The 20,126-nt window shown below is 59.5% G+C and overlaps 2 protein-coding genes across 7 annotated transcripts in view; one reads left to right on the top strand and one right to left on the bottom strand.

Annotated features, from left to right (window-relative positions):
* The window catches only part of SEMA4D (semaphorin 4D), a 56,049-nt gene extending 51,695 nt beyond the window's left edge, over nt 1-4,354 (top strand). Inside the window, exons 17-18 of the mRNA XM_081802735.1 lie at nt 1,645-1,742; nt 2,331-4,354. Of these exons, the coding sequence (XP_081658861.1) occupies nt 1,645-1,742; nt 2,331-2,357 (125 nt within the window). The 3' untranslated portion in view covers nt 2,358-4,354. The remainder of the gene's footprint in view (nt 1-1,644; nt 1,743-2,330) is intronic.
* SECISBP2 (SECIS binding protein 2) overlaps nt 4,223-20,126 on the bottom strand; it is a 47,439-nt gene continuing 31,535 nt past the window's right edge. For all 6 annotated transcript variants that reach the window (XM_081802736.1, XM_081802738.1, XM_081802739.1 and 3 more), the window contains 7 exons: nt 13,450-13,616; nt 12,744-12,879; nt 11,949-12,099; nt 11,218-11,438; nt 5,720-5,874; nt 5,378-5,573; nt 4,223-4,995 (listed from right to left, as the gene is read on the bottom strand). In XM_081802736.1, coding sequence (XP_081658862.1) covers nt 4,892-4,995; nt 5,378-5,573; nt 5,720-5,874; nt 11,218-11,438; nt 11,949-12,099; nt 12,744-12,879; nt 13,450-13,616 — 1,130 coding nt within the window. In that variant the 3' untranslated portion in view covers nt 4,223-4,891. The remainder of the gene's footprint in view (nt 4,996-5,377; nt 5,574-5,719; nt 5,875-11,217; nt 11,439-11,948; nt 12,100-12,743; nt 12,880-13,449; nt 13,617-20,126) is intronic.

Genomic DNA, 20,126 nt, shown 5'->3' with positions numbered 1-20,126 from the left:
CTCTGCTCCACTTTATGTCCTGTGCTCTTTCTGGAACTATCCTCCCAGATGTTGGACCACTTGGCGCGGTGCAGAGTGGGGAGTGGCCCTGGGGGCCACGCTTCCGCTTCTAAACAGCCTTGGAGGCAACGTGCATGTGACAGCCTATCCAGCGCCCGAACGTCTCTGGGAGGGTGTGCCTCAGTTTCCCCGCTGCCGGCCTAGAATTCAGCCTTCCCGGGTCTGCTCCGTCCCCACCGGTGCCTCTGCTTTCAACTTCCAGGTTTTTGTGGTTCCCCTCCTATTCTCAGTCCATCCTTTTTTTTTTAAAAAGATTTTTATTCATTTGAGACACAAATACGGAGAGCGAGCGAGCATGAGCAGGGGGGAGACAGAGAGAGAGGGAGAAGCAGGCTCCCCGCTGAGCAGAAAGCCCGATGTGGGGCCCGATCCCAGGACCCTGGGATCATGACCTGAGCCGAAGGCAGACGCCTAACCATCTGAGCACCCAGGCGCCCCTTCTCAGTCCATCCTCAAGAATTTACATCTGTGCTTAGAGATGCTGAAAAGGCCCCCGTCCTTCTGGTGTGAGCTCGGGGAGAGAAAAAAGCTGCAAATATTCACTCCTGCCCAGAATCCGTTCTTCCCATTTCTGTAAAGTGCCCTGCGTGCTGCCATCAGGACAATCGGAATCATCACGTAAACGTGACTCACAAACGGTGAGGGGTCCCGCAGAAGTCACAAGAAAGGCACTGTTGGCAAACAGGCTGGAGGGCGCTCACGGTGACCCTGCTCCCCCTCCCCCGCTCTGCCCCGCCCCGCGGTCACCCAGCTCACCAGCCTGTGAGCAGCGTGACCCAACACAGATTGCAGGCGGTTCCACCCGAGTCACGCTGCGGCCCGCACACACACGAGGCGGCCGAGGACGCCAGCGCAGCTGGGACAGCCCGGTGCCTGCTTGCCTGCCCAGCCCACCATGTCCCCTGAAGCTGCGTGGGGCTAAGAGAACGCAGGGCTTCTCGCAGGATGGGAACCGGAAGTCCCTGCAGAGCCCCGTGGGTTAAGAACCCCCAAAGGCACCTCTGGAGCGCTGTCCCTTACTCCGCGGCCACCCAGGGAGCCCAGGCCCCAGTTGTGCTCGAAGAATGAGTTCTGCTTTGTGTCTTGGGGCTCAGGTCCCTAGCACCCGTTTATGGAATTAGCAACATGAGCCACGGGCCAGATCAGGGACGCAGTTTGACAGAGAAACTACGGCTGTTGGGCTCGTGCCGTCCCGACAGCCCCGCATGTAACTCCCAAAACCTCAAGCTCCCACACGGGCCACGCGGAGCAGGCAGCAGCTGGGCGTCCTGGGATGCCAGCCTGCTGAGCCGTGCGGACTCCCCGGCCTCACTTGCGACAGGCCTTGCAAGGGAGGCAGCACCAGCCCCAAGACGTAGGGAGCCAGCCCCTCTCTTGCCCGGGTAGAAAATTCAAGCGAGGTGAGGACAGGGCCAGCGTGACCGCGGGGAACAGCTGCTACTGGGGCTGGTGGCCTGGGGAAGGCAGGCTTGGAGGAGCAAACACCTCACCCAAAACCTGGCTCTCGGGATGGCCTCAGTAACCCAGGCTGCCACGAGGGCCTGCGAGGCTGACACCCGGCCCCTCCCCCGCCTTGTCTTGCAGAGGCGACCCACCAGGAGCAGTGGACCAGAGAGCTCGCCGCCTGGAGGGCTGTGGCCGGGGAGCATGACCGCATGATGCGGAGCTGGAGGAAGGCGTGGGTACGTGGCCAGGCCGACGGCGGGCAGGGGCCGGCAGGGCGTCCGTTGCCTTGGGGCTTGGCCCACGGAGCCGTTCTGCTTCCTGGAGCCCGCGGCTCTGAGCTCTGGGCAGATGCCTGGGGAGCGTCGGCATGGCGGGGGCAGGGCGGGGCGTCTCGAGGAGATGCCAGTCGGGGGGTGCGTGTGCAGGCAGGGCCGCTGGCTCTGGCTGGACACTGGCCGAGCAGGGTGACTGCTGAGCCCGCAGGGAGCCCGGTCCCAGCACATGGGGGGGGGGTGCAGAACAGGCGTCCCTCACTCTGGAGTCGCTGCTGCCGCCATCTGAGCAGCCACCAGGCCTGGGAGTTACTGGATGACGAGCCCCATGGCTCGACTACAGGCCTTCAAACGTCCCGGCTTCGGTGGCCACCCAAGGCCTCTCCTTGTTGCCAACACAGGTTGGGCGTTTCCCACTGATCCCTTCCAGCTTAGCCCACGCAGGACCCCCTCCCCGAAGGCCCCCTCCCGCGTCTAGGACAGTGGGGCACAGGCGGCAAGAAGGGCCTCTGTTCTGCCAGGAACTCAAAGGGGGCTGCGATGTTCTTTCAGGAAAGCTGTGACAAGGACCGCCTGTAGACATCAGCCGAGCCTGCTGCCCCTGGCCACGCCACCCCCGGAGATGCCCCAGGACGGTGGGCGGCCACCTGGCCTGCTGAGATGTGGCCCCACCTCAACCTCTCCAACAGCAGCCAGAACGGTTTTAAAAACTTCGGTGCTTACAAGGCACAGAAGAGTCTGTCCGGTAGAAACGGACACCAGGACGGTTAAGAAGCCGCGGCTTCTATGTGGACACCGTGCGGACAGCGGTGTGCGTGACGGCTCCTTTTCCAGAAGCACCGCTGCTGGGCCACGTGGCTGCCCTGCCTTTGCCGAACTGTCCTGGCCCGGAGCGTGCAGTTCGCCCTGCCCTGAGTTCCCACATGCCAGGGGCCAGGCCCGGCGACACCAGTGGCAAGAACTGGCCTGACACCTCGAGGGACCAGGAGGCATCCCCCCTGCCCCCCACCCTCCAGGAGCTCCCGGGCACTGAAGGCTTTGCAGGCTTCCGCGCATCACCAAGCACGGGAGCTGCTCCACGAGGTTCTGTGCGTGCCCTGAGCTCGCGGGCGGTGGCGCCGGCGGGTCCGTCCTGCTCCCGGCGGTGCCACGGGGCGGTTGGGGGGAGCTTGTGCTGACGAGCGCTGCACCCTGGGGGCGCGCCGTGCGTGCGGGACACGAAGGCCTGACCCGCGCAGCCTGGGCCCCGCGGACACGTGCTGCTGAAGGAGCGGCGGCTACACCCGGACGCCCGTCTGCGCAAACCCAAAGCCTCTGTTCAAGACGGAGCCGTCCCTCCCTGTGAGTGCGGCCTGCGCCCGACTCCCCGTTCTGACGCCGGGTCCGCCCGACAGGCCAGCACACGGCGCACCAGCCGCGCCCAGCGGGGCACGCGTCCCAGCTCCCGCAGGACGGGCTCCACGGCCCAGGCCCTCCCGGGGGCTGCCCCCTGCGGCCGTGAGACTGGCCCCGGGTCCGGACGCGGCCGGAGCACCTCACGCCGACACCACCACGAGACGTGTGCCCCAAGCCCAGTGGGGAGGGTTCTGGTGGGACCCGTGCTTAGAAGAGGAGTTTGGGTTTTCTGCTCTGTTGAGAAAATAAACAGAAATAAACACCGTGAGCAGCGCGTGTGCTTGGGAGGGGCGTCACCGGCCGCCGTAGCCTCTGCCACGGAAGGGACACTGTGGCCGGGCCAACCCCAGCAGTAAGTCACCTGAGCAGCGCACCCTCCGGGGCCGACGCAGAGCTCACGCCTCCCTGCTCTGCTTCGGCTTCTCTGCTCCCAGAGCAGTGCCACGCACCCGCCAGGGGCCGGGGCCGGGGCGCTCAGCAAAGGCCGGCATCCCCTGCTGCAAGCCGGAAACCATAAACGTCACGCTCTCCTTGCAGGTGAACTGCAGGACCTCCCCTCTCCCAACTCCGATTTTCAAACCCACGACAGTGGACAGGGCACCTGGTGACGCAGGGCAGGAAAGCCCTGCCCTGTGCGCTCCTCCCGGCTCCCCGGAGAAACCCGGGGCATCACACGGCCCCCGCTTCAACGGCTCTGAGAACCGGGCGCGCTAGGAATGGCAGGTGTGCGCTCGACAGGACGAACGCTGCTTCCCCCGCCCCACCCCAGCCACACGGCCCGCCCTGACCTCACCACGGGCCACTCGCCTCTCAGACATACGACGCCCGACACGACCGATCGCCCCTCACGGTGCGCTCAAGGCCAATGTGCTCCGCGACTCGCCCCGAACGCGCCCAGCGGCGAAGCTCCGTCCTGCCGCCGCCTGGGTGACGGTACTGGGGCGCACGGGCAGAGGCAGTGTCCCCACCGCAAACCTCTTCCCTTCACACAACGCACCTGAGGGGCTGCACTGGGACTTAGGAACCCCGAGAAGCCTGAGACGGCGGGGTGACCAAATCATCGCTCTTTATTCAAAATAAATAAGCCCTCTTACTTACAGCAAAGTATGAAAGCAAACTTCTATCCTGCTGGCCTCCAACACAGAAACCACATTCAGAATACGTTCATTTACGAAAGAAAACATCTGCAGATTATCAAAACTGAAATTTAGGAACTCCAATATACACGGCTTCTTTGAAAAATAAAGACAAAAATGAGTAATTCATGTCAAAAGGTCACAGGTTAGAGAACCGATTTTCCTTCTGAGGCTCATTTTAGCAGACCCTCCAAGTATCCCCAAATCTTGCGGCCAAAAAGCCAGGTCCGGAGAAAGGCCCCCACCCCCCCCACCCCCCGGCCCCGGCGCCTTCCACACACTGACACGGCTCAGCTCTTCCGCATCAGAGGGGGTTTCCTTCATAGCAGAGAACTCAGGGGGCTACACGTCCGGGCTTTTCCAGACTCCGTGTGCTCAGATCCAAAGCTGCATCTCGGGGCTCTTGGGCGAGGCTCCCGCCAGCACAGCCGAGGGCCCCTTCCCGGGATACGCATCCTGGCTTCACCTCCCAACTCAGCAGCCACACAGAACACAGCAGGTCCACGGAGACCTGAGAAGAGGAAGGCCCCGAAGTCTCACGCACCCCTTCCTCACCCCACACAACACACACAAGCAACTCTTCTATAAATTCAGGTTCATCATCTGAGAGGTTGAAGCCTCCAGCGAGTCTTCCAGCTCCAGAGCACAGCGACTGTACGCTTCCAGGTGTCTTCTCCAGATTTCAACTAAAAACGACAACGTGGCACAGCTGAGCGACACGCGGGGACAGTCGGGGCAGCCTCGACTGGGAAGCACGCTGCCCAGGGGCTCAGGCCCCTACACGGGCCTGGCAAGGAACCCCCCCAGCCACCCCCCCACCCCCGCCGCCCCGCTCTGTTGGTATCCGTGAGCCCGCGGCGCCCGCTGGCCTTAACCTTCCACCGGGGACACCGCGGGGCTCAAGGCCGCACTCTGCAGGTGCCACCCGAGGTCTGAGCCCCGCCCGAAGACGACAGCTGGGACCAACCCGGCCTTCTGCTGCCGAGAGGCCCTGCCGCTATCCGGGCGCTCTGCCCCTTCCTCAGTCGACGCGGAGCTTGAGGATGCTCAGCCCTCCCCAGCACTCACTGTAGTAAGGCTCTTCGCTCCCGGGCGCAGGGGCAGGGGGGCCGTCCTGCGCCGAGCCGCCGGGGCCCTGCACGGGCGGGCTGGCCGGAGCCGGGGGCCCAGGCTCCCCAGCCAGCTCCCGGCGCACGTTCTCCAGCATGCTCTTGTACGCCTGCCGGGCGGCCATCGTCAGCTCGACCATCCTGTGGAACTGGTCCTGCGGCAGAAGGGAGCGCACGGGTGACACCCGACCCCAGGGGATGCGCCGTCCTGCCTTCCAGCCTGCCGCCCCCAGGCTCAGGGCTGCCTGTGGGGACGCTGCACGCGAGCCCGTGTCTCCCACCCCCGACACCCCCAGCTCACCTGGGCCCCGTCGTAGCTGAAGATGCCCACCACGCTGACGGGAACGGCCTTGTTCAAACTGCGCCCCAGAGCTTTGCGGTTGAGCGCGAACACGAAGGGAATATTCTGCTCACAGGCGTAATCGATGATGGTGTGCAGCGTGTCGTCCAGCCCACCTGGTCAGGGGCAACGGAACGACAGGGAGATGCGTCTCACGCGGCGTGGCGCTGATACTGGCCGCAAAGGGCTTTTTTCTGCACGTGGCGACACCCCTCAGCGGGCCGTGCCTGACGCCACCAGGACAAGGCCACCACCGCCAGCGCATCGCTCTCTCAGCCACGTGGGAGAATCAACTCTCCCGAAGAGACACGTCCTCAGCGGAATACAGCACCCCTCTGTCGTTAGCCTAACGGGAAGTGAGGCCTCCGCCTTTCAGAAGAGCCCCCGCCCCGAATCCCAACATGGGGGCGGGGAGGTGGGCACCCACAGCACCAAGCAAACCTCAGGCACCAGCAGCGCGGGCCCGCCCATGCCCGCGTCGGGCCCGCCAAGCCTCAGTGTCACCCGAGCCTCCGACCACAGGGCTGCCCGCCGCGGGCTCCGACACGCTCTCCTCACGCTCCCGTCATGGGCTAGAGGCTCACAGGACTCACCGCAGGGAATCACTTCCTGCGTCTGCCCAGTCTGAGGACGGGACTGGCACCGCAATCCCGGCCAGGGCACAGACGCAGGGCCTGCCCATCTGCGGCGCCACTCCTCCCCCCCAACCCGACCCCGGGCGCCGGCCAGCGGGCTCTCCTAGCCCCGTCCGGGGGGATTAGGGAGACTTCACCACAGTCAGGACTGACTGCATCACTGGCCTTCGGCTGATTCAACCTCCAGCCGCCCGCCTGGAGGCCAAGGGTAGGGGTGGGGTGGGGATGGGACCGAGCTTCCAACCCCCCAGTTACCTGGTTGGCCCCCCTGGCAGCCAGGCCCTGCCTTTGGGCAGGTCCGAAGGTCACCTTCGTTACCGCAACACCTTTACCGCAGTCATCCAGAGTATCAGAAGGTGAGAGCCAGAAACCGAAGACGAAAACCCAACAGGAAGGAGAAATCTCTTTCGGTCATCTGAGTGACCCAACAGGTGTCGCTTATAAATCACAGAACTGCACTTAGTGAATAGTCACCGAACGCTCACTGTGCGCTGGGCCACTGGTTAACTGCCTATCGGGCACGAGCTCCTGTGTGCGCACAAGAACCCGGCAAGGGAGGGGCCGCGCCTGCACAGATGGGACCCTGGAGCAGAGAGGTCACCAAGTATCCGATGCCGACAGGGCCCGGCCGCGGGCTCCCTGCCCTCCACCACCCGCCCTGCTGCCAAGCAAGGTGCCAGGTAGGGTCTGTGCGCCGGGAGAGCGGGAGAGGCACGGTGAGAAGGACCAAGGGGGGCTGTGCGTGCAGGTGATGTGCCCGCCACGTGGGGGGCCCAGCAGCCCCGAATCTCTACTACGGGAGAAGTACACGTGTGTGTCTGTGCACATGTCACGCGGAAATCACGAGTCCTCACACAGGCCAGTGGGGCCAGAGAGGACGTGCACGGACAGCCACGGAAGATCACCGCAGGCAGGAACAGGTTTGTCCCAAGTACAGAAGCTGCACAGAGTGGCTTCCAGGCGCTCCAGAAACACAACAGAACATCTACACGGAGGCACCTATGGCCTCGGCCATACTCATCCCAGGCACAACAGACCAATTCTGTGTCAACCTAAAACTTTGAAATACGCTTACTCCTGAGGAATAAAGAATATGAAAAAAATACACAAGTGAGAACCAGCCTTTTGAAAAAGGAAGATGACATGAGGCTAGCATCATCGGGTACGAGAGCATACAGGTGGGGATGCGGGGTGCAGAATGGAGGCTCTGGCGGAAGGAGCACTGTGAGGCAGCAGGGAAAGGGCAACTGGGTCGGCCTCTGGAAAGATCCCTCTGAGAAGAAATACAGTCTACCTAAGCAAACAAAAATGAAAACATGGAAGAACCAGAAAAACAATATTAAAAAACCTACTAATAATCTTGGAGTGTTAAGGTGGAGAAATGCCATAAAATCTCAACGCAATAAAATCACAAGAATAAAAAACATCAGTATAGTAACAACACCCAAAGTCTCTGCACAGCCAAAAAACGTTTAAAAAACAAGCAAATGACAAACCAAAATAACAATTACAACTCTTACCCAAAGAGCTTTCTTATTATATAAAAAGCCACATGTCACTATTAAAAAGGTCAAAATCCCAAAAGACAAATGGGCAAAGAACATGAACCAACAGTTCACTGAAACCACCAAGCTCTTCAACAAGAAAGAGGCTGCTCGCCCTCCCCTCCCAAGAAAAATGCAAACAGCCTCCCCGGAGCCGGGGCCGGAGCTGGAGCCGGGCACTGGGCACGAGCCGCGCTGGGTGCACCGCTCGAACAAGCAGCAGGGGCGTAACCCATGGACCCTCAGATGCACCTGCCCTTGCGCTCTCGGTGGGGCCCCACAGAGATGTTCCCACAAGTAGAAAGGAGATGTTCCCACAGCATGCAAGGTGCGTAGACGTCTGGAAAGAGCCAGGACGTCTGTCGGTACCGTCTGAGCAAAGCAAGTGTGCGCACGGTGCTCACAGCCGGGCCCCCAGACTGCTGGTGAGCTCCCCGCGAGGCGCCCACAGCGCCGGGACGCCAGACCTCTCTGGCTACGCGGACTACCAAGGACCCATCAAATGTGGCAATGCTGGCTGCCTCTGGGGGGCTGCAGGCACCTGGGGGGCTTACTCCTTGAAAGGAAACCTAGCACCTGGCTCACCGCACGGCACGGCCCCAGCAACCTGCGTGCAGACGGACTTACGGACGGGGCCCACGACATCTGCCGGAGAAGAAAATGTCTCCCGTGGCCCCGTCACCTGGCACTAATTGTAGGATCATCCAATGTTCTTTCAAGAGAAAAAAGCACATCCGCTGCTCTGGGAACTGGGACGTCACTCTGCAGCCGGTGGCCCCACATCCCTTAGCTCTGCCCACGCCCAACCCAGGTCCACCTGAAGACCGAGGAAGGAGAGGAGGAAGCAAGCTCTGGGGACAGACGCTCAAGGAAGACCTCAGTTCTGGGCCGGCAGGGAAAGCAGGCGGGAGACGGCGGGGGAGGGGCGCGAGATCCTCAGCTAGAACTACAGTTACTCCCAACTTCCCGCCGGAGACTCCCGTGCCCCTTGACGCCTGCCACGTGGTCTCTCTCTGCCTCGTGTCCCCCAGCCCCGGGGCCGACCACAAATGCTTTCCACGCAGCAGCGCCATGGCTGTTGTCCCTTCAAAGGCCTGCTTTCCAGGTGGCCTGTGGCTGACGTCAGGACTTGGGTTTCCGGAGGGCACCCACCATGCTAACTGGTAAGAGGGGCTATGGGGTGGGAAGGAGGAGGCTCATGGTCCCTGCAGACGCCACCCCACATGCACATCCTGTGGGACTCCCCTGGGAGAGACTCTGGGAGACTGGGCCTGACAGTGGCAAGCCTAGACAGTTCTGCTCCACCCAGCACCCAGCCCGCAGGCTCAGTGGGAGCTGAAAGCATCTCCAAGGGCCCACTTCCCAGGACTGACGACAACACACTCAGAACAAGCAAAATGCTCAAGACAAGTGCCACGTACAATTCAAGCTCAGCATTACCAGGCAAAATGCCGCTCCGCACACGGTACTCCACACAGCCCAAGGCCAGGATGCCAAGTTCTACCTTTAAAATACTGCAAGCCATTGGCGAGCTTTTCCAAGAAGAATCGAGTTCCTTCAGCCTCAAATAAAAACACGCACAAGAACGGATGACGACGAACGCAGCTGAACCTGCCGCCAACGCAGATGCCGCTCGAGCCAGGCAACCCCCCCATCAGGAGAAAGGCAGCTCACAGGGGAAGCACGGCGTGGTGCCCACTGCACACACATACTCATTCCCTGGTCTGTTTGTTAAAGACACGAATCACAGGAGAACCCGAGACGAGAGCAGGAAGCTGGGACGCAAACGGACGACTGGGCGCGCCGACCTGACAGCAGGGCGAGGGGGGGAGCCCCGAGCCCGCCGTCCACAGCCCAGCGTCCGGGCACGTTCCATGCAGACGGACGTTCAGAGGAGGTGAGGGCAGTTGGCGTGCGCACCTGCGTCACCCAGGCAACGCCGGGCCCTGCGCTTCTAGGGGCGGACGCACCCCTACACCCTCTGCATGAGACTCAGGGTGCCGATCTGGCCCCAGAGCACCAGCGGCGGCAACAAACACGGAGACCTCAGGACAACAAAAACTGCTCCCGGAAATTGGAAATAGTAGCAGAAATGGGAAACTCTGCTGAAGCTGTTAGAGGAAGCTGTTAGGATTCCTTAACAGAAAACAGAACCAAGGAAAGGCTGAGAGGACAGCAGCACAGGGGGGCCCCGCGAGCCACCCGTCCTCCTCCCAGAGCCTCGGGCACAGGGCAGCGCCCAGCCGCCTCCAGAGAGGAGGGAGGACGACGGAGAGCGGGCGCAGAGCTGGGAGGCTGGGCTGCGAGCCCCAGCACAGGCCTTCCCTCAGCACTCGAGCCAGTGTCAGCACAGCCCGCTCCCCAGCAGGAGCCGGGAGGCCGCCCCCAGGGCACAGCCGCAGGGAGGTGCAGAGCGCCCCAAGGGGCCCAGGTGAAGCTGTGGAGCGCCCCAGGCACCAACGGTCTTGGAGGAGGCTCAGGCCACGGGCCAGGAGCTGGAGGGCAGACTCGTGTTGAAGCCCAGAGCTGTGAGGGGACCCACGGGGGGGGCGCGGCAAACACACAGCCGGAGCACAGGGGCCCAAAGTCCCCTTCTGCCCTATTCCAGTGTCAGGGCCTGCCCCGAGCTAGGACCAGGGCGAGCTGGCCGGGCAGTGAGCAGGTCCAGCGGCTGCTCTCAGGCCCCGGGGGCCCCACACAAGCCAGGAAACCTCAAGTCTCCAGCTGCAAAACGCAAACCAGGAAAGCTCAGTGTAGGATCCAGACTCGGCCCTGCAAGGTGACCTGTCCAACGTGGGAGAGAGGCCCGTGCCCGGGGAAGGCCCCCTTCGGCCCCCCGGCAAATGAAGACACAGGACACAGGCTGCTGACTACCCGTCCCTCTGACACACAGCCCATGTCCGTCACCTCACCCAGCCCGCTGCATCCCACAAAACACAGCCAACCTGCCGGGGCCAGTAAAGTGGCCAAGCCCCTGGACAAGCCGGGAGTGCTCACAGACTGAGCAAGTCAATTGGCAATGGAGTGCCGGGCTGCCGGGCTGCCGGTCACAGGATTCCCGCAGCGTGAGCTCTGGAGGCCCCCCGCCTCCTCTCCACCCCACCCTGCCAGAGGCCTGCACTGACTGGCCGGACCGTTAGCCGGCACCCACAGGGGCCTGGCTGCCTCCGAGAGCAGGACACTGGGTGGTCAGGTGAAGCTGCAAACACAGCCCTCAGGTACGAACAAAGAAAACCAAACCCGCCCCAGCAGCCGGGCCGGGGGCCACAGTGCTCGGTACCTTTCGACTGGATCTTCTCACAGTTGGGAGAGATGATGATGCACTTGAGTTTCCTGAGCTTCAGATGCTTGAGGACCTCCCGCAGCCCCAGCACGAGTCGGCGTTTGGTCTTAGCCTTGACTGGATCTTTCTGGTACATGCGGTCTTGGAAGCGCACCAGCTCCTTCAGCAGATCCGTCACACAGGCGTCCACCTCCTTACTCAGCATCTGGCTGCAGTAACTGAGACAAGGTGCCCGCTGGCGGGGGCCCCTCGGGAATCCCTGCGAGGAGCGGCCCGGCCGCAGAGCTGGGGCTCCTGACGGTCAGACTTCACATCCTCCCTGCTCCCGACCACGAGGGACAAAGGCTCTGCGCCCCGCGGCCCCCCGATGGCCCGCCACATGCTCCGTGGCAGCTACTGCCCACAGAGACCCACACGTGGAATGTGCCCTGAAGAGAAGTGGGACGGGAGCAGGCAGAGTCCCCTCAGAAACTACCCAGAAACACCAGACCGTGAAAGGGAGGTGTCACCGCACTGCCCAGCCCCCCAGCGCACACCTCAGCAGCACGTGAGGACAAGGACCTCACAGAAGCAGATAAGGTGGCCCTGACGTGGGTTCTGACGAGGAGGAAAGCCGGGGCCTGGCCTGGCGGCCTGAGCAGGTCGGCGCAGGACAGCCCCACGCTCAACACCAGAGCGAGCACACCCCGCCCCAGGCCCCACGCGGGCACGGCCCTGTGGTCACTCACTCCCGGAATCTCCGGCTGTGGATCTTGGGGCAGCCAGCGCCGTTGGGAACGAGGTGGCAGCCCTCTACCTCCTTCTGGAGCTCCGCTCTCGGCAGCTCTTCTGACCTGCCCTCCAGCATGGGCGCAGAGCACGGCGACGCCTCCGGCCCTCCTGCAACACCCCGGAGAAGCGAGTCAGGGCACAGCCGCCCCCATGCTGGGCACACAGGCTGAGGGCGGAGAAGGCCTGAGCGCACCTCACGGGGCAGCGTCTCTGGAGCGGCCCTCGGCAGGATGACAAAGGTGACAAGTCCTCAAGCCACACACTTACGATCTATGTACTGTTCTCAACACACAGCTCAGTAAAAGGCCTGCTAACACTTTCTCTGACGCCAGGACTCTCACACTGCCGACAAAGCAGCTTCGCAGTGAGTGGCGTTCATTCTCACGGCCACTTCAAGCTCCGAGGACCATCCGATGCCACACACATCACACCTGGGGACCTCGTCCCTCTGTCCCTTAGGCCGCACCCCAAAAGCCACGGGCACCAGGAGCTCTACCGGCCCATGGGGACGCCCTCTTCCCGGCAAGTCGGACTCGGACAGCAGCCGCATTCTGCTTTCAAGGCCAGCAGCGCTGTCCCCCCGTGCCCGCCCCCGCCCCCGCCCCGGCTGCAGGCTTCCCCCCGCTCCCCCGCCGTGCCCACCCCCGCCCCTGCCCCCGCCCCGGCTGCAGGCTTCCCCCCGCTCCCCCACCGTGCCCGCCCCTGCCCCTGCTGCAGGGCTCCCCTGGGCAGCAAGCAAGCGCGCTCGGCACCTGAGGGGTCGGCCGGCTCGAGGGCCTCGTCACCACCGCTCTCACCATCCGGTACAGCATCACTGGCGAGAGCTGGGCTCACGGCATTTTCTTGGAGACGCTGCTGCTTTCTCTCCTGCCGTTCTTTCAGAATAATCTTTAAAATGAAGTAAGCGATTAAGACACCTAAACAATACCTGTCCTTAAAAATAAGCCCTTCTGCAAAATAAGCCAGCCAACCTCAGCGGGCAGGCATCGTGCCTTCTTGCGCCCTCACAGCAGCGACATGCCCTCCATCCCCCAGGGGCCGGGCCCACGTCCCCCAGGTGTGCGGAGCCGGGCACGCGGGACCCGGGCCAGACAGCAGGGGCTGTGGCAGCCCCAACAGAACCCGTATTCCAGAATCGGAGCACCAGCCAGGCTGCCCAGGGGAGGAGGAGGGCAGCGAGGGTGAACAAGGAGAACACAACGGCCCCCGTTCCTGGTTCTCTGTCTGCATCCCTGCCAAGTATTAAAAGAAAAAGAGCCCGCCTCCAGGAGCGGAGGCGCCCTGCTCTGTACCCTCTGCCATCCCACTCAGGGAGGGGGGTCACTGTCAGAGAGTCGCGCACACATCTCGAGAAAGCACATTCCAGCAGAGCGAACGTTAGAACCGAAAACGCTCAGAGCTCTAAGAGGTAACACAGACAGGAAGTGAGGTTTGCTAGCGCGTGCTTTCACCGCATACCTTCTTCAACGAGGTTGGCTTCTTGGCCTTGGGGACCTCCCTCTGCTTCCCCTTCTTCATCAGTGGGGCGCTGGAGTCCAAGGGGTTGTGCGGGGTCTTCACCTGGCTCAAGTGGTGGCCCTTCTTCCCCGACGCGGTGTCTCTGGAGAGGACCGGCACCGCCCCGACTGCGACACGGAGGGGACAGGGGCATCAGGCGCCCAGCCCAGGACCTCACTCACCCTCGTCAGACTGCCTGTTACACAGTCTTCTCACTGACAACCCCATGAAGTTCAGTATCTTCTGGCAGAGATCCAAAAACACCATCAACTTCTCTGGGGACAACCAGCATCCCATCCCTGTGATAGAACCTCCACGTGGCTCAGCAAAGTGTGCAGTGGGGAGACCCCACCTTCTGAAACTAAGGTATTTCCAGACAGTGTGCACCTACAACAACCCTTTTGAGGGAGTCTCTCCCCACCATTTTTGAAACCGCCTCTGCAGAAGGTGGCTACTGGTTTCCAAACACGCATCTTCTCTCTCAAGATTCTCTTGAGTTTTCCAGACAGAAAGATACTGTCCTAGACGCCCGCCCACGCCACTATCAGGAGATCACAATCACTACTCAGCATTTCCACGGCACGCTCCCATCTTGCTCTATTCCCGCCTTCTTCTTCTTGTTCCAAGGAAACAGCTTATTTGTGCCTACTTCCTTTCCTTACCTTTTAGTTAGAACAATTTCCCAACACACACCCAAGAAAAGGGAACGGTACAACAACAAACCCCACGTACCCACTATCCAACCTCAATACCGATATTTTCCCAGGCTATCTGACCCGCCCTCACTGGGTTTGAAATATGCTGCTGAGTAACAGGTGTTTTCTCAGTTGGGCGTGAGGGTGCCCTGCCTAAGGGCACAACAGGTCTGCACCGTAGCTCTGGGTGCTTCCAGCCACGGCCCCGCACAGCTTCCGGCATCTCTGGACCTGTGCTCCCATGTCAGATGTTCGAAACGTACGCATGATGAGCTCATCTTAGAAAACCACCCCGTGCTGACCCTGTTCCCATCTGTTCACTCTGTTCCTAATGCCACTTCCCAGGGCCAGACCTCAGCTGGGCACCTGACTCCTGCTGCCTGGGCCCCTCCTGTCTGCCCAGTGCCAGGCGACTCTCCACATAGCATTACTGGTGAGCCTGGGAGTCCCTATCACACGCACAGTGAGGTCGACCAACCCCATCCCTAAAACAGCCACCAAGCTGGACAAAACTCTCATCAACAATCACAGCAGCCCTCCCGAAAGTGACCAAAGGCTTACGACAAACTGCAGAGCTTTGCTAGTGCGCTCTATCAAAGTCGGGGCATCCTATCCAGGCTGCTCCCACCCTCTCCCTGCTGACAGCTGGTTGGACCAGGGCGGAGAGGCCATGAAAACCCGCAGCCTCACTGCTTCTGCCAGAAGGGGCTGCTGGATTTACAGCGTGCTCCTTCAGAGAGGTGACCCAGCAATAGGCGGTCCAGCCAGCCTGAGCCATGGCCCTCTGCCGGCAAGCAACAGGGCAAGAGTGCGTCCACCCCACATCCCTGCCCACAACAGAGCCCGTGAGCAAGTGCAGGTGTCCCACGAGTCCCAGGACACAGAGCACGGCCTGCAAGCTGAGCGCACTCCAAGCCCGCACACGCTTGTGAACAGACCGCGGAGGACGTTCAAGCTGGCCGTGTTTAAGCACAACCTCCGACACATCTGTGCTGTGTGGATGCAGGCGTGGCCCCTGGGAAGCCAGAAACAATGAGAACAAGGAGAAAAAACTGAGCTCAGACACCAGCCACCCACAGCATGTGGAAGACAACCTTCAGATTCAGGCCAACGCAGGTACTAAAAAACCCCCGGAAATAAAACCATCACCATCGCTACTCTCAGAGAGGAAAAAAAATTCAGAAATCAGAGCTGCTACAACTTAGTAACTAAAATACTGAGTATTCAACAAAAAATTCAGACTTTCAAAGCAAGGAAGTGTGACCCACAGTCAAGGAAAGGAAGTTAAGGAGAAACCGCCTCAGAGGTGCCAACTGGGGGGCTCGACTGACCAAGACTTCGAGGCAGCCCTGCGAACACATCTGCACCCAGTGTTTCGATAAACAGAAACTGCCAGGAGGCGGTCAGCAGCACATCCAGCATGGCAGAAAATCAATGGAGCTGAAAATAAACACAAACTGTTCAGTTCCAAGAAAACAAAGAGATGCAGGAAAGTGAACTGAGCCTGAGAGACCAGTGGGGCGTCAACGAGCAGACTCATACACGTGTAATGGGGGTGCCCGGAGACGAGAAAACCAAAAGAGTTTCAGAAGAAATGAAGGCCCCTGGGGCACCTGGGTGGCTCAGTCGGTGAAGCATCTGCCTTCGGCTCAGGTCATGATCCTGGGGTCCTGGGATCGAGTCCTGTGTCGGGCTCCCTGCTCCGCAGGAAGCCTCCTCCTCCCTCTCCCTCTGCTTGTGCGCTCTCTGTCTCTCAAATAAATAAAATCTTGGAAGAAAGAAAGGAGAGGAAGAAAAGGAAAGAGAGACAGAAAGAAAAAAGAAAAGAAGAGAGAAAGAAAGGCCCAAACTTCCCAAATCTGATGAAAGCATTAGTCTCCGGAGCCAACGCGCAGCCAACCAAGGTGGGGTACGCACACAGATCCGCAGCAGGCGAGTCCCAGCACGTGCTGAAGGCCAAACGAAGAGACAGCACAGAACGGGCGTAGGACCAGCAGCCCCGCGTGTCACGGGCACCGGTGGAGGCCAGGGCACAGGGGCACCCAAAGCACAGGCAGAGCTCGACTTACCGCACCCCCCAGACATGGGGCATTTCACAAACCAAAGGCGGGCGGCGACCCTGCGTCGGCACGTCCACGGCACCCTCTTCCCACCCGGGGCTGCACTTCATGTCTCTGTCACGATTCTCACCATTTCTTAAACTTCGTCATTCCTATTATTGGTCATGGCGATCTGTGACCAGTGATCCTCGGTTCTACTATTTAACTGCTCTGGGGCACCACAAGCCGGCCGACTTAAGCCCTGTCTCCCCCTCTCCTCGGCCCATTCCCAGAGAGGGGCCCAGTAACAACGCTCCAGCGGCCTTTACGTGTTCACACAAGAGGAAGGCATGCTGAAAGCGGAGGCTGGCCAAAGCTAAGCTGCTTGTGTCCAACAGCCAAGTTCCGAATACCAAGGTGGTTCCTGAAGGAAACTGCACGTGCACCCTGAGCACATGGACAATAAGGAAGCCAAAGAGCTTACTGCTGATACGGAGAAAGTGTCAGTCCTCTGGACAGAAGATCAGACCAGCCCCGACATTCCCTTCAGCCAAAGCCGAACCCAGAGCGAGGCCCTGACCCTCTTCAATTCCGTGAAGGTGGAGAGCGGGGAAGAAGCTGCAGAAGCAAAGTCTAAAGCTAGCAGAGATCGGTTCCTGAGGTTTAAGGAAGGAAGCCATGTCCGGGGCGTAAAAGTGCAAGGCGAAGCTGCGGCAAGTGATCCAGAAGATGGAGCTGAGGTCATTACCGAAGGCGGCTCCACCGACCCACAGATTTTCAGTGTGGATGCAAGAGCCTCCCACAGGAAGAAGATGCCATCTAGGACTTTCCTGGCTAGAGAGGAGAAGTCAGTGCCTGTCTTCCAAGCTTCCAAGGACAGGCTGATCGTCTTGTCAGGGCCAATGCAGTTGGTGACTTTAAGCTGAATGCTTGCGGACCATTCTGAAAATCTTAGGGCCTTTAAGAATTACACTCTTACTTCTGGGGAAGACAGCAAAGTAGGAGGCTCCTAGGCTCACCTCATCCCACAGTTACACTAAGCTAACACCGACATGAGTGTAAACAACCCAGAAAAGGACCCAAAGACTGGCAGAACAGACTCTCTACAGCTCAATGTAGAGAACGGGCACATCAAAGAGGGACAGGAAGGGTGGACATGGTCTGGAGCCCAAAGGACCCGCAGGGCTGTCCGCAGGAGGGAGAAACGCACCAGGTGCAGAGAGGGGAGAAGAGCAGACCCCACACCAGGCACCCGGGATCTGCACTGGGAAGATGAGTCACCGTAACATCGGGCTTTGAAAACCAGACAGGCCCTACCAATCAGTGGGGCGGAGCCCCTGAAACTTTAAAACCAGCGGCTCAGCTCTGGGGGAGCTGGAGGGTGGCAGGGAATGGAGACCACACAAGAGCCTCACGGAGATACAGCAAAGCAGCAGCAGGTTGAAAGCGCCTGGGGTATACGGGAGGGAGGGCTGTTTACTAATCTCAGAGCCCACACTGGAGGAGCAGGGATCCTTGGGAGACTTTTCCGAGAACAAAAGAGCTGGCAGGTACCATTTCCCTCCGCCACCCCCCCAGCCAAGATACACAGAAACCTGCAGGAACCAGCACAGTAATAATGGCCTGGGCCCCGACACCCCACCCCGGCCTCTGCAGGGGTTTTCCGGGGCGGTTACAGCGTCCCTCTGACAGTGGACTGGCCCGCACCCTGCCAGCACCGGGCGCCTCACTCCCGTACTCTTCCTGCGGCCCCGCCCCTGCCTGCCTGCCTGCCGGCCCCGCAGGAGCGCTCCCTGCCCACTGCACATCCCCACTGGCGGCACCTGGAGCCCCGCCCCTGCGTCCTCCTCCAATACGCCCTAGGCCCAAGCTCACCCAAAGGGGTGCCACGAGCCTGGCAGTGTGCAAGCAGCCCCAAGAGGGGCCAGCACCCCTCCACAGTGACTCCTGCCCCCGGGAGAGGGAAGGTAGCCACACACACCAGTCCGAGTGCAGCCCCAGCAGTGGGCTGGGGGCAGACATCTGGTCAGACTGCAGGGCCCGCCCACCCACAGAAGCTTCTCAGGGGACAACCTATGGTTCGGTGACAGTGCCCCTCTGACAACTAGCTGGTCTGACTCATTCAGGCCAAGGCGGCCCCAGACTGGCCACCAGAAACCCACGGACCAAACCCTGCCCTCAAAAGGCAAAGAGAGCCACTGCAGATGAGTGGCCTGAAGGAAAACAGGGCCAGGCCACAGAGCAGCAGGCCACAAGCACCCCACAGAGGAGACATTCGCTGAAGTGCCAGGCCCTGGGGAGCAGGGGACACCACACTGCCCGGCCTGACAGGACCTCTTCTTCATGGGGCCATGACGCTCAAGAGCAGGAGACATGGCTGACTTTCCCAGCACAGAGAAAGAGACACAGAGAGTCTGACAAAATGAGACAGAACAGAGTGTCCCACCTCAAAGAACAGGGCACAGTCACAGCAAGACAAAAACGGTGATAATACACCTGATAGAGAATTTAAAGTCTTGGTCATGAAGATACTCACTGGACTTGAGAAAAGAGCGGAGGACCTCAGTGAGACCACTGACAAAGAGAGAGGAAACATAAAAAAGAACCAATCAGAGATGAAGTACTCAGTAACTGAAATTAAAAATACCCTACATGGAATAAACAGCAAACTAGAGAAAACAGAAGAATGGATCAGCGACCTAGAGAGGACAGAGGAATAGAAAACAAGCTAGCTGAACAGGAAAGAGAAAAAGAGTAAGAAAAAAATGAGAATATCTTAAGGGAACTCAGCATCACCATCAAGAGTAGTAGCATTTGCATTATAGAGATCCCCGAAGGAGAAGAGAGAGAAAATGGGGCAGAAAATATATTTGAAGAAATAATAGCTGATAGCTTCCCAAATCTGAGGAAGGAAACAGAAATCTAGATGCAGGAGGCACAGAGAGTCCCCCACAAAATAAACCCAAGGAGGTCCACACCAAAATACTTAGTAATTAACATGGCAAAAAGTACTAATAAAGGGGGAATTTTAAAACCAGTAAGAAAAGGGCACCTGGGTGGCTCAGTTGGTTAAGCATCCAACTCTTGATTTTGGCTCAGGTCATGATCTCGGCTCAGGTCATGATCTCAGGGTCGTGGGACTGATAAGACTCTGTGCTGGGTGTGGAGCCTGCTTAAGATTCTCCCTCACCACAGAAGAGAGAGCCCAGAAATGGACCCTCAACTCTATGGTCAACTAATCTTCGACAAAACAGGAAAGAATGTCCAATGGAAAAAAGACAGTCTCTTCAACAAATGGTGTTGGGAAAATCGGCACATGCAGAAGAACGAAACTGGACCATTTCCTTACACCACACAGAAAAATAGACTCAAAATGGATGAAAGACCTAAATGTGAGACAGGAGTCCATCAAAATCCTAAAGGAGAACACAGGCAGCAACCTCTTCGACCTCAGCCGCTGAGCAACTTCTTCCTAGAAACATCACCAAAGGCAAGGGAAGCAAGGGCAAAAATGAACTATTGGGACTTCGTCAAGATAAAAAGCTTTTGCAAAGCAAAAGAAAGTCAACAAAACCAAAAGACAACCAACAGAATGGGAGAAGATATTTGCAAATGACGTATCAGATAAAGGGCTAGTACCCAAAATCTATAAAGAACTTATCAAACTCAACACCCAAAGAACAAATGATCCAATCAAGAAATGGGCAGAAAACATGAACAAACATTTTTCCAAAGAAGATATCCAAACAGCCAACAGACACATGAAAAAGTGGTCAACATTGCTCGGCATCAGGGAAATCCAAATCAAAACCTCAATGACATACCACCTCACACTAGTCAGAATGGCTAAAATTAACAAGTCAGGAAACGACAGATGTTGGCGGGGATGCGGAGAAAGGGGAAA

The sequence above is a fragment of the Leptonychotes weddellii genome, chromosome 14 (assembly GCF_054177405.1).
Source record: "Leptonychotes weddellii isolate Sample4059 chromosome 14, ASM5417740v2, whole genome shotgun sequence".
In the NCBI taxonomy this organism is placed as follows: Eukaryota; Metazoa; Chordata; class Mammalia; order Carnivora; family Phocidae; genus Leptonychotes; species Leptonychotes weddellii.
The sequence above is the reverse complement of the archived record's forward strand: the minus strand, read 5'-3'. Positions and strand labels throughout refer to the sequence as shown.